Source organism: Cephus cinctus, unplaced genomic scaffold (genome assembly GCF_000341935.2).
Source record: "Cephus cinctus unplaced genomic scaffold, Ccin1 Ccin1_scaffold2451, whole genome shotgun sequence".
NCBI lineage: Eukaryota > Metazoa > Arthropoda > Insecta > Hymenoptera > Cephidae > Cephus > Cephus cinctus.
This window is the reverse complement of record NW_014334260.1, coordinates 50,439-64,042: the sequence shown is the minus strand read 5'-3', so window position 1 is coordinate 64,042 and position 13,604 is coordinate 50,439. Positions and strand designations below refer to the sequence as shown.

At 40.8% G+C, this 13,604-nt stretch overlaps 1 protein-coding gene across 5 annotated transcripts in view; it reads right to left on the bottom strand.

Moving 5' to 3' along the window:
• LOC107274173 (IQ motif and SEC7 domain-containing protein 1) overlaps nt 1-13,604 on the bottom strand; it is an 82,885-nt gene that overhangs the window by 58,447 nt on the left and 10,834 nt on the right. For 3 of the 5 annotated variants that reach the window (XM_015752985.2, XM_015752987.2, XM_015752986.2), the window contains exon 2: nt 2,919-3,071. The exons of the other annotated variants lie outside the window; for them this stretch is intronic. In XM_015752985.2, coding sequence (XP_015608471.1) covers nt 2,919-3,071 — 153 coding nt within the window. The remainder of the gene's footprint in view (nt 1-2,918; nt 3,072-13,604) is intronic. 5 annotated transcript variants of the gene reach the window in all.

Sequence of the window (13,604 nt, the reverse complement as noted above, 5' to 3'; positions counted from 1 at the left end):
TATTTCGTTGTAGTCCGTATGAATTACGGGCCGAAATGCAGTGACGTAACTGGCCGATGAATCGATAACGATTATTGATAAGTAAATTCGAGATTGAATTTTACAATCAATTTAATTGTACCGCGGCTGATTTAATTCCGTCTCTTACCATTGAGCCGAGATATTCGAACTGCTAAGAAAATCGATCGGACACCGAATCAGGCCACTGAGACGCATACAGGTAACAAACGTATGTTCCGGATTTGTCGTTTCGTGGAAACCGTGTCGCCCGGAGAGTCATTCATGCTTTATGCATACAAGGCACACGGAGCCTTTTCATTGTACCTATGAAAGGATCGAAACGGATTTAATCTCGAACTAAAAAAAAATCCATAAGCCACGATATTTAGGATGCGTCGAGTATTCGATTTTTGCATATTAAAAAACCGACCGTCGAAATTTTACCGATTTGAAGTAACTTTCGAATTTCCCGCCTTGCCTTGAAGCCAATGCCGTCAAGTGAATTTAGTCTCAGTAGTTAAGCAGAAAATTGGCAGTAGCCGATTAAATTCTCTCTGGAGGAAAATGACATTTCACTAACCCAACTATACAGAGTCAATGACCTGGTCCTCTCCTCCAGCCGGGAGACCTAACCTTACTTCAATTATCCCTGCTTAAATATACACCAGAAATAAAAGGTACGCTCCGGAGACTCGAGGTTAACCTTAAAGTCTGTTAAGAGTCGGGAAATAAATCCTGTTAACCTAAAAGTCAACAAATTAAAAAATTTATTTAAAAAAAAAACTGAAATTTTGTTCCCTTAAAATTGTCAAAAGGAAATTACCCAGACAAGACCTGTCAACTTGGGATTTTATACGACTTGGGTCATTATTGGTTCTGGAACGAAAAGGCTGATCTTAATGCTCGCCATTGTGTCATGTTGAATGCACCTACCTGTGCGTGTGATGGCGACGTGAATGGCAGGTAAGGTACTTTTATATATATATATATATATCCACGCGCGTAAATCCTGTACTTTATTCTTTGTGCTTCTTCAACAGGAACAAAGTTCAACACTGTTTTCTATATGTTTTTAATACGACTCAACATCGTCTTCAAGTCTGATCCGAAAACATTTTCTGCCTGACAATTTATTCGTTCACTTTACTTTTCACTTTCGAAATTTAATTTACCTTCCTCAACATTTATATCGACATCAGCTGTAAATGACAATCTGTTTTTATTACACAAAACGTATAAGAACTTTGCACGAAGCTCGTTCAAATTTTTCGTACACTTTTTGGAGTCGATGCTGATAGGACCGAGTGTGAATTAAAATTTGAAAATTTTCCTCAACTTGACTATCATCGAAAATTAATATTTTTTAATCAACACATTAAGATAGCACTATAGCAAAGCACTGTAATAACATCAAATTTGTTAAATCCCTGCGCGATCACAATGCCAAAAGAAATGATAATTCACTTCCTGTCACAATTTTTTAGTATTACCACCACACACCAAAAAAAAAATAACTAAATCCACACTCGGCCGAATTAGCTGTCTAAAAAAAATGCACTGCTCGTGTAAAGCCAAGGAGTGAAATCGAGCGTGAAAAGTGTTTCCGTATTAACGCGTGTGTACGTAGGGTGAGCGTCGGTAGGCGTCGGGACGCCCAAGCACGCGGTCGTCCCGTGCACACGTGAGTGCGTGGAGACCTGCACGCAACGTTCAAAAGATAAAAATAATTCGTAGTAAAAATGACACTTGAAAAAAAAAAAGAAAGAAAGAATGGCTAAAAGAAATCTCGTGGCAAGTATACGGAAGTGACTATAGCGCGTACTGTAGCGTGTATAAAGAAAACAGACAATAGATGGCAGTACTGTCAAAGGTTAAGAAGAAGGCTTCTAACGATATATTATACTATAGTAGACTATAGGCATAATACAGTATAGTACCTACAGTCTAGTATGCTATAGTGCACCGTAGCATACGCGATACCGTGTCTAACGTGAATACGCGAGTCGTTTACGGGCAAAGCGCGAGTTTAAAGGAGCTTTTTCGCAGCGTCTGAATGAAAAGCACGACGGAATCGTTAGGGGAGCACTGTGCGCCCGTAGCGTCGAGCAGCAGTGGTAAAAGGCGTCGGGACGCCTCCGCCACCCTCGGCGTCTGCGCCCTCGCGTCGCCGGCCACCCCCTTCGACCCCTCCCCCCGTCCCCCGATCCCTTTGCCCCGTATTACCAGGCGTCCCTATAGGCATCCAATGACTCGACTGCGAGCAAAGAAACCCTCGACTCGAGTTATGGCGAATTGACTCGAGTCAAGTCGAGAATCAAGTACGACTAAGGCAGACGCTTTTGGTTATTACTGTACCTTGGATCAGAAGATCTTCATACCTGAGCCATAGGATATTTGATTATCGATCGCGTAGGCATATTTGAGTGAAAATAAGAAAATTTTGAAAAAAAAATAATTTTATCCGACGACGTCATATGGTGATTTTTACGAAGAAGTTGAATTTTTGAGATTTTTAATTTATTCGAAAAATTTTTTTTTTATTCTTTGTCCCTTATTACAGGGTGATGATCATGCAGAGATAACCCTGAGTGATAGGACTAGGTGTAATATCGGGATAACGTTATCATGACGTAACGATAACGAGCCGATATAGCCCGTCTAATTTACGTCAGGGTGATCAGTTAAGTCATGTGTAGCCGTAGTCATGTGAACGCATAGACGTGTGTGCGATCCAACGCGATGACGTCAAAATTCAAAATTTCACGTCAAAAAATTTTCTTTTTAATTTGCAATATGGAGCGAAAGCAATTTTAGTGCAAAAAAAAATTTGTTGTTAAGCAGGCGAAATGAATTTTTTGTTTAATTGGCGCATCTAGTACAGACTCGAACCCTCGGGGCTCAACGACGGTGCAACCAACCTGAGCAAATATTTACATTGCTTCCGCGTACTCATCGACTTTAAACCCTTTTCAACAAAGTGCCTTCGTACCGAAGGGTTGACGGTGCAGGATGCAAGTGCATACGGGTTGATATATCTACTGCACCGTAGCAGCACTGCATTACGATGCATCCTGTACATAACAGAGGTTGTATATGTATATATATCTACCGTGTTGAATTGCATAATTTTTTTGTACCCAAAATGAAGATTACAAAAGTGCAAAACATAAGGTTGCAATTTCAACATTTTCTTACTTTGACGTAAAAATCTCTAGATTGAAAATTCGCCTTGACTTTTGTTTGCAAATTTTTTTTGTAAAAAAATTGCCTCAAAAAACTTTACCAGAGTTAAGTAAATTCTTTAAGAATTTTGAAGAACCCATCGATACCGCCTCCGCAGATTGACTCACCTGAAACAACAAAAGAAAACGAAAATTTTATAGAGAAGCGTTTAAACGATCCGGGAATAATATTGCAGTGTGAATCGAGCCTAAATCGACTCCAAGGATAAAAGCAGTGAATTACGTTAGAATAAATATGAAAAAAAAAGGAGGTCGTCACATGTATACTTATACACCGACAAAAGGAGGTCACGAAAGCGCCTTTACTTTGACATCATATTATGTGCCGTTGTAACTCGCACGAAATTAACTTCAAAGAATTCGCCCACATGTGCTTAGAAATATCGAGTGTCGCCAGCGTAAAACGAGAGAAAAGTGGCAGCGTGCGTGTGAGTGTAGTTGCGGAGGCACTTGGGTCTTATGGACCACGTGTTGACGTTGGGGTCCTTTCTTAAGCAGCTACTTACATTACTTTTGCATTAATCGTAACACCTTCTGGCAAATAAAAAGAGATAAGGATCATTTCAAAAACGCCAAATTTTTCAATAATTTCATTATCGTTACACCAAGAATTTTCAGCGCGCATACAAGAGCAAGTATGACAAAAAAGTCACGTGGACAAAAAAAAATTCTTATCATATAAAATAAAAAAAATTGCATCAACTCGTCAAAAAATCCAATAAATTTCGTACTGACGAAACAAAAACTCTGAGCGAACCATTGACTGAAATGAAGAAAAAAAAGTTCTGGAAGGGCCATACAAAAAATACAAAGGACCACTACCCAATCAGCATTTTGTCAGGCAGGAACTACCAAAAGTTCTCCGAGTCGTCGAAACAGTCGCAAAGACCATCAGCTCGCGTGTCTCCTTACGTACGCGATATACCGCAGGCATTAAAGAGCCCCTTTCCTATCTCTCGTATCTTTCTCTTTTTATATCGGTTCCCCGAAGCGATCTTCACCAGTAGTCAAGCACAGAGTGTCCTATTGCATGCTTCAAGAGCGTTTCGTGCCTTTGTAATTACGTTTGGCTGCACCCTCGAGGGAAGGGCCCATGGCCGCCACACCGCGTACAGTCGATATGCAAGAACCCTGAGCACTGCCAACAGTAATTCGGTTAACAAGGACAAGAGTTTTGTGCGCATGCGCTAACATTGCCGTCAAAACAATAATTTACCTGCAGCTGCGCCACACGTACAAAAACAATTCCAGCGGGTTCGACGTGCTGTTGGTTTACGTGACACAACACGTAGAAACATATCTGTGACTAGACACAACAATTGTATGCAATTCCGTACAACGTTGTATCGGTACAAAATTTTCCACCTACTAATTCCTCGTCGCATGTCAACATACTATACAGCGAGTACCGACCTTTCCTGGAATGAGTTTGCACAACGGACCGTGAACCTTACCGTAAACCGTGACGTCACGCGAACAGTCGTTTATCTGCGAAAGGTCAAAGGTCGAAAGGTACTCGAAAAAAAGTCAAAATTTGTTTTTTAAACGCAACTCAAAGGCTCGACGAATACTTTCTCTCGTTTAATATTGTTAAGTGACGTCATACCTGTTTGACCGTGACGTAATCAAGAGAAGTTATAAGTTCGCAATTGCGATTGAAGCTACAGCGCGTGCGAATATTTTTTTTTTGGACCAATTCGTCAGTTTTCGCACGGTTTCAACAATAGCGCGGAAGCGAAGCGGAGTCGCCGATTTACACGGGAATCCGCGTACGCGACTCGTAGGCGTCGCTTGTACGTTGAGTTCGCGTGCAACGATACCGCCTTAAACGTACTTGTTATACGGTTAGATTGACAATTAGCGGATAAGACGATCCCGAGAGGACTTGGTAGCGTAGAGCAAACAAAGGGGAAAGAGAAAAGAAAGGAAAAAAAAAGAAAAACGAGATATGAAAACAAGTGAAAAGGTCAGAAGTTCTCGTCGTCTAATGAGAGTGCGACTTAAAGGTTTGTAGACACGTTGTATCCTCATGTTGGTATATCTACAGCTTGAAATGCAAAACGTGTGTGCGTCATAAGCGAAATCGATGAGTCTTCGCAAAGTCACGAACGACGGACATCGGCGCCGCCTAAATGAAAACGCACCGTAAAAATGAAGTCAATGCCACCAATTTGGCGACCACGTTTATACTGCCAATTCTTTTTTTCGACTTCTTGCCAACTTCTTCGAATCTCCCGTTATGTCTCTCACATTTCTATTGCTGCCGTGTAGAGTCTGGTAAACGAATGTATTTTGTTGAAAAAAAAAATATAATGGCGAATTTCCAATTTTCAGGGAAAATATTTCTTGTGTTCCGAATAAGCTAAGATTTGTCTGACAACAACGAATATCGTATTGACATTTTATCGCAAGATCTTTACGCAACGTTTGTCCTAATTTTGACTGCTAAAAAGATACGATTGTGAATTCACCTTTATGTTGCGAAAATACTCGTATAGAGTGACATCGAATAAAGCCGTGAACGTTTATCGCGTGTATCTCAATCGAATGAATGAGAAGGATAAAAGAGAAGAAGAGGGAGTGAGTGGGAGAGAGACAGAGAGAGAGAAAGGGGGGAAAAAAATAAATAAAAAAGATAAAATGTACTGCAGGTTAGGGATCCTGCGAGGATGTTATTTGCTTCTCGAAAGATCAGCCATTTTGTTCCTCGTGACAATTCCAACCGTGAAACTTTGCGACTCCGAAGTTTCTGTTGTTGTTTTTGTTGTGCGCGATTTTTGACAATGTTCAAGTATCAATAAGTATCAATAAGTATATATGTATATATAAGTATCGATAAAAAAGAAGAAAAATAAAGAAATAATGCTAAAAAAATATGTCAAGTTTGTACGTTAATTTTTTTTTGCAATAACCAGGAAAGTCCATCGCTTCTACCGGATATGGAATTGACCTACGTTGTATTTCCGGTATTGACATACTTATTCGAAGCCCGTTGTATTCCACATGTTATATTCGTAAATCGCATTAAATTATTTGCAACGAGAGTACAAGCCGTCTGGAACACGGGTGCATTCAGGTATGAAAAGTAGGTCGGACCCAATGATAAAATAAAGATAAAAGCAAGTTCTCGGATTGCTTATTAAAATTTAATAAAATAATGGCTAACGGGGGGGCAGCGCTCGTACAGTCTTACGCGTATAAGCGAAAGAAGCGATTGGGCTACTAAAGTCAAAAAATTATTTATGAGTAAAAAAAGATTTTTAACTTCGCATTGACCTACGGAGAGAAAGTAAAAAGAATACTACCAAAAAGAGAAAGTCAACGAGAATAATGAGAGAATCGCGAAAGCCGTTTTTTTTTCAAGTCGTAGGAAAAGCCGAACGTCAAAGTCGAGTTGCGACTGTGCAATGATAACGATAATGGCCGATTGCTATTTCAGTTGTCAAATAAATATTCGAAACAACCAAGCGGAGAATAATTGTCTAAGGCGGTTGTTGCCCGTGCGGCAGTAAAGGTTCGAAATATATATTTAACGTTTAGCCTTCGAGCGTCCGTGGGGTCCTCCCTTGTCTAACTTTAGATCCAGCCGTCGCTTGAGCCTTCCAGATCCAGACTGGCCACGCGGGGAACCCAGCGGGAAGAAAACGAAGAAGACAGAAGAATGAGAAGAAAGTATAGGAGGCATTGCGTTATTATGGTCAACCGGAAAATATTAATACAAAAACAAAGGAAACTTTGTCAACCAAACTTGTTCTTGTATAGATAAGCTTGCCTGGATCGTCATAAGGAACTTGTACGAATTGCGCAAAACTTTATTGTCGACGTAAAATAATTTTGTACAACGATCAAAGCGGAGTGAATGAAAGGATGCTAAAAAAATTTTTGAAAAAAAAAATCGAACTTTTGAAATACAAACTGGCTCGCTATCGATTTCAATTGAGTTCCATTGTATTTCGCGAGACGAGGTTTTTTTTCGCGATTTCACCTTGAAAGGAGAAAAAGGTACGAGACCTTGGCAGCCTCTCGGGAGTTAAGTGCTGCAGTTTATAGTTCCAAGGCGCGAATCAATGTGAATCCATTTCTCGTGCAGTAGGTGTAATTTTATTTCTTCCTTTGTTCTCTCGTATCGCGAATATAAGACGATCCCGAGCCGTAGCTACTTTGCTACGGCTATACCGTCTGTCTGTCAGATATATAGGACATCGTTCGATACAGTAACTGCAAATGGCAAATGGCTTGGAATTGTTCAAAGAACCGGAAAGCCAAAGCCGAGGCTGACGTTATTCCCGCCCACGTGTAACGGCAGACGTCATTTTGACAATTCGTAAGTAGACCAAGTATCATTGACGTTATCAGATTCTCTCCTACGAGTTACTCGGATATCCTCGAGACCTCTTCGGCGATTACTTCGCGACGCGAATTCCCTCCCGTATGAATCCGAGAGTCTTGTTTCACGTCGAGAGGAACAACAATTCAAAAAAGCTCATGTGCGTTGATTCCGTACAAGCGAACAAGATGCAGTGATAAGAAGTAAGTTCAAAAAATTTTTCATTACTTCAGCGTGACTGATAATTTTAAAAATTACAATTACCCTCAAGAATTTTGAAAATCCAAAATTTTCAAGAGCCACCAATTTACATGAACACGACCAAAGAGCTTCTTCGCCAAAGAGGTTTTACTTTAGCGTTCTACTTCTATTCCTGCCGGTGAGTGAATCTACTTGAGAAAAAAAAAAATTAAACAAGCCAAGCACATAGTAGCGTTTCCTGGCAATGCCCCGAAAACGCCTTAAAAAAAATAAAGATCTCAAAAGCGTCAATTTCATTTTTTTTTGTCATTTTACATCCCTCAAAAAAAAAGAAGTAACTATCGGAAATCATATTTATCCCTAGAAAAAGCAGCTTGTCACGCACTCGATGACAGTCAATACGAAAGCTCATTGGCCACCAGCGATAACGAACAAATTGGAGTCCCGCTCAAGAAAGAGTCTCGGTAAAACTAGACTACCAGCATAACGCATATGCTACGATTGTCACATACGTCCCTCTTCTCTGCATACGAACTCCGAATTTATCGAGCGGAATTCGATTGGTCGACTGACGTGAAAGAAAAAGACACACGCGGTATATACAAAGTGCGTGGGAGAGTAGCTCGACGCATCCAAGTGCAATGAACTCCCGAAGTCGTTCGTTCCCTCTTTGGAACCACGAAGATCAAAAAAAAAAACACATACCAGACTTAGGGTGAAAATGGAGGAAGTATCGAAAATTGTGTAAAAAAGAAAAAGATACCAGTGACGAAAAAAAAATTCAAAAACAAACGTCGAAAAAAATATTTTTCAAAATACAACAAAAACAAGCAAATTTTTTTTCTCGAAACGATACTCGGACAAAGAATTTTTTGAGTAAAATTTTTTTTTTCATTAAACATCGACTACGAATCACACGATTCGAAAATTCAACCCTGTCCCGGTCCCGTGTCCGTATCTTACGCTCGGACGCTTTACTCAGGCGTCCCGACGCCCTACGCCGCTGAGCCTCCAAGTGAGACGCTCTCGTAAACGCGAGAGTTCATTACGCAGGATCCACTCGTAAGATCATAAACAAATACAACAGCAATGAAGCGCTGCTCCCACAGACTCTCCCTAAAGGAAACACATACCCGCTATCCAAACAGCTGTAAGCGACAGTCTCCGGTGACTGGTGGGTCTGTGCTACGAAGACAGTGAGTGGGGGTAATGAAGATTTTCAAATTTCTTAAAAAAGTAACGTCATCGAAGTGAAAAGATTTTCTGAAAATTTAATTAATTAAATTTTCAACCATCAAAAATTTTATCGACGCTAATGAAACTTCTTTATATATAAAAAAAAAAAACTAAAAATAAATCACCCCTACAATTAGTCAGGGACCTTTGAACCTTCGACTCCTTTCCTACGTACCCGTTTATCCTCTTACTTCCAACCCTTTGGCCTTCGTTTATCTTTCGCTTCTTCTTATCGCACGGGACACCAAATTTACTTTGACATCGAGCAACACGGAATTCGCGTCCGGGAGCAAAGTGACTCGTTAAATCACAAAGTCCTGGGAAAAACGAAATTTGTCAGGAAAAATTAAAATCGGCCAACTTCGAATTGGAAGGTCATTTGGATTTTCGGTAGCTTTAAGCGGGAAATTCAAACGAATCGATTTCGGATTCCACTGTACGCGTAAGTGGATACGTATCGGTTATCAATCGAATAGTGTGTAAGAGGCGTCACGAGTAATCAATTTGACGTCGTAATGGGTGCTTATGGCGTCGGGACGCCAGGCGACCACACATTCAAATTTAATGGTACAGCGTATATGCGTTCTATGTCGAACACGCGATATTAAGATAAAATTGACTGGCAGAGTGAAAAAAAAAATTAACGAGGCTCTCGTGAAATTCATTTATGGATACCGTATCGATAACTATAATCGATTCAGATCGATATAAATATATACGAATCAGAATAAATAAATACGATTCAGAATATATAAACCTTAGCCATTAATGTTTATCGTTCGCGCAATTTAATATGCTCACACGAATTTAATGCACTGTTATAATTTTATGTCTAGCGCCGAAATAATACCGAACGACTCCACGTGTTGTAACAGCCTCTTGGCTGATGGCGAACAAAATGCAAAGCGCCCATGATAATTCGGCAAAATCCATTTTCCTCGGGAATTATTGCGAAGGGATATTATAAATCTGTATTAACGTTAGCTGAAAGCAATGAAATCGGCTACGGCAGGTCGGACGGTTAATTAATTAATAATCTGGCCATTAGCGATCGACCAAAATGACGAATATCCGAACGGGCAGGGAATTTTGAATGGAGTCCAATGTATGTTATATTCCCTTACGGGGAATGAGGATTGCGCAAATTTTTGTGGCCTCGTTAATCCAATAGCCAAATTTCGCGAATTTCGATATACGGGAACGTGTTGCAGTTATGTTACGTTGGCAGCCCTGCCATCCCTGGCACGCTCCCCTCTTTCGCCGGGCCACGTGCCAATATCTGACAGATATCCAGTGGCTGATTTCAAATTCGAAAAACTCGATTAAAAAGTGCACTCGGTAGATCGTCGCTGACGATGACCAAGATTTTATATGCATAACTTGTTATGCAGTTATATAGTGAAATTCAGATACGAGCGACAACGAAGTCATAAGTGCAGCTAGCTTTGATGGAATAAAAGCTGAATTAAAGGCATATATATTAATTGAGGGGATAATCAAAATTTTATTTTTTTATTTTTTTGCTTCGCCTTGAAATAAAGTGCACGTAGGTATAGACGCCGCAGGTAAAAGGGGATTAGAAGCTGAGAGTGAGTATGGAAAAGAGAATGCACGCTACCAGCTATAACACAATGATCGATAACGTGAATGGCGTCGCGACGTTCGACGTCATTTAAATTCAATAGTCCTTCGTCGGAAACCTCTCGTATACGTATGACTAATTTTCAAGGCCACGGTCGGGCACGACCTTGACACTCAAGATTCCCACAGAACACATGTGGCTTATGCAATTAATCTTGTGCGTCAGAGATAACGCACGGAAAAAAAAAAGAAAAAAGAAAAAAAAGTGCGAAAAAAAAATACGAAGTTAAGAATTTCCGAGGATGACGGTCACAAAAAAAAAATAAAGAATGCAGAAAGGCGTAAAAGTCCCGTTTGGGTTTGCCCGGGTAGCCTCGTCTGCTGTGCATTTTCTCCGGCGTCGCTGACACCTTAACGCCAGATGCATGTGCAGCTACGCGCATGCAGTTGGTATACAGCTGCGAAATGCATCCTTGAACAATGAATCTAAAAGTTCTAAGAAAAGCCACCGCCAGACACGGCCCTTGCTGCGTTCCTCATTGTTGACGCGAGCGCCGATCTGGCGCGTTTCGAGTGAAGCTACGTGGAATTTCGCAAAGTAAAAAAAAATTGTAGCAAATAAACAAAAAAAAATATGACATCAAAAGCACCAAAGTTTCTCGACTACGGATCATTTGCAATGTTGCCAACACCGCGCGAAACACCCATACGAAAATTCCATTCACTGGCAATTAGGAAAATCGCGAAGGCAAAATTGCAATAGTAAAGAAAGTCAAAATTTTGAGAAAAAAAAAAATTCTTCGAATTCTCTGAAAAATTTGTTTTTCTTTTTTCATAACAGACCTTAAATTCCTGGATCATTGTTAACCGAGAGAACAGCCCGGTCGGCAGAACCAACAGGCCAGTCCGACCAGTGGTGTATCGGAGCCTGGATATAGCTGACTTGCTGGAGGGTCTGACCTGACCAGGGTCGGGTTCGAGTTTACGACTTCCCATTCAAGAACACTTTGCGAAACATCTATACGTGGAAATGGGCAGAAATACCAGTCGTTTTTGCTACTCGTGAATAATTCGAAAATGAGGGCGACCCGGAGTTAATCCATGCCGAGTATATGCGCATGCGCAGTCGTTATATACCCTTGACGCATGTACTACATGAGAATACTTGTTCCACGTGGCCGCTAGACTAGGGAAAAAAAAAATTACGACACAGGTACGACTATTTGCATTCGTACGAAAACCATTGTCATTATCATTATTCCCACGAACCTCCAACGGCACATACTTGATATTCAAGAGTGTCAAAAACATATGCGAAATTACGACATACGTGACAACGCGCGAGGGACAATCTGCATTTTAATTACATTTTCAAAATGGCCGACAACCTACAATTTACTACGTCACAGCTCCACGCGTTCACTCATTGATTTTCATTCATTCAGAAGCTACGCTTGCGTAAATTGACGTCTGTTACCTTACTTCGGGATCTATCGGGATGATCTAACCGGAAGTCGGGCAGGGAGCCCACACTTTCTTGTTGCGTGCGTTGTCTCGTGACTGAAAACGAAATAAAAAAAAAACCCACGTTCTGCCGGTTCGGAGCAGACTGGGCAATCTTCCGAGCAATTTCCGGTCCTTGCTTCGGCAAACGAACGTCGTTACGTAAGAGCGCGAAGATTCGCCATTTCGTAAAAGAGTGGAAGTGACAAGGGGGGGAGATAGGAGAGGGGGGGAGGCAATTAAAAATTCATCCTCTCACATTTTCATTAATCATCTCCCATCACCCCCCCGAGACCCCCAGCAACTTGTTACGCTCCTGGAATTCGAAATTACATAGGCAAAACGTGTTAGCACGAACAAAAAACAATTTAAAAAAAAGGTGAACGGACCGTGTACAATCACGAATTGCAAAAATTCTTTGATTCGTCAAATAATTTTTTTTAATCACCCAACGAATAAGGGGGAAATACTTGTCCCAGTACACTCCCAGCCGAAATGCTTATAAGGTCCGCCGGATGAGGTTTTGGGGTGACAGGGAGGGGAGGGCAGGGTCTGCCAATCCTAGTCTGTCCGTAAAAATATTTACCGAGATGGAAATTGAATTATGGTGAAAAACATCGATCGGGCAATTAGGGGAGACGCGCTGATCTAAAACGGGAGCGTGAATATTAGCCAAACGCGTAACGCGTATACAAGGGTGACGTGATCAAAGAGTAGATGCGTACCAACCCCTTAGCATAGTTTGAGTAGGCCGAACAATGACGAGGCGCTAGGGGAGAATTTCAGAGTATCCAAATAACCACGTTACACAAATAACCACCAATTACGTGTAAGTTGTAAGTGCAAAAAAAAATGTTGAACATCAAAGTCGATTGTCAGGTCAAAAATAACGTCAGACATGAACCAACCGTGTCTCGTATAAGAAAAACCCGTGAAGTATCGACAAATAACAGATAAATCCTACGTATCAAGATAAACAGGTATATTTCCGTTTGGATTGATAAAACAAGCTATCTTTCTCTTTCGGGCTTATCTAATTTCTATTTTGTACAGTATATCAGGTTCTGGTCCGCTATCGCGTTTTACGCGACGCTATACAAGCTGTAGTCCGTCTAGGACTTGGATATATTTTTTTACACAGGTGAAAAACAATAGTCCCCAGTGTGGCCACACGTGGCTCTGCATACAATTTTCCCTACAAAGGATGCATATGCATAATTTTGAACTGGATTGCATTTAATAATTTTCACCTTAAAACATATTTCCCTAATTTCGCGTAATTACGTAGCTCGTTGAGGATTCTGTCTGGGATCTGTCAAAAAAAAAAAACATACCGAACACGTGGTCCGAGCGCGCGTTACGTGGGTATAAAAACGAAGCTTGAAAGCGACAAGGGCGCCACTGGCGGAGAGAAAGCGAAGCTTAAGGTAAAATGTGACAGCTCAAATTGAATTAAAGCTACGGTGACGTCACGGGGCTATGTTTATTAATAAACTATTGATAGAGGGACGACC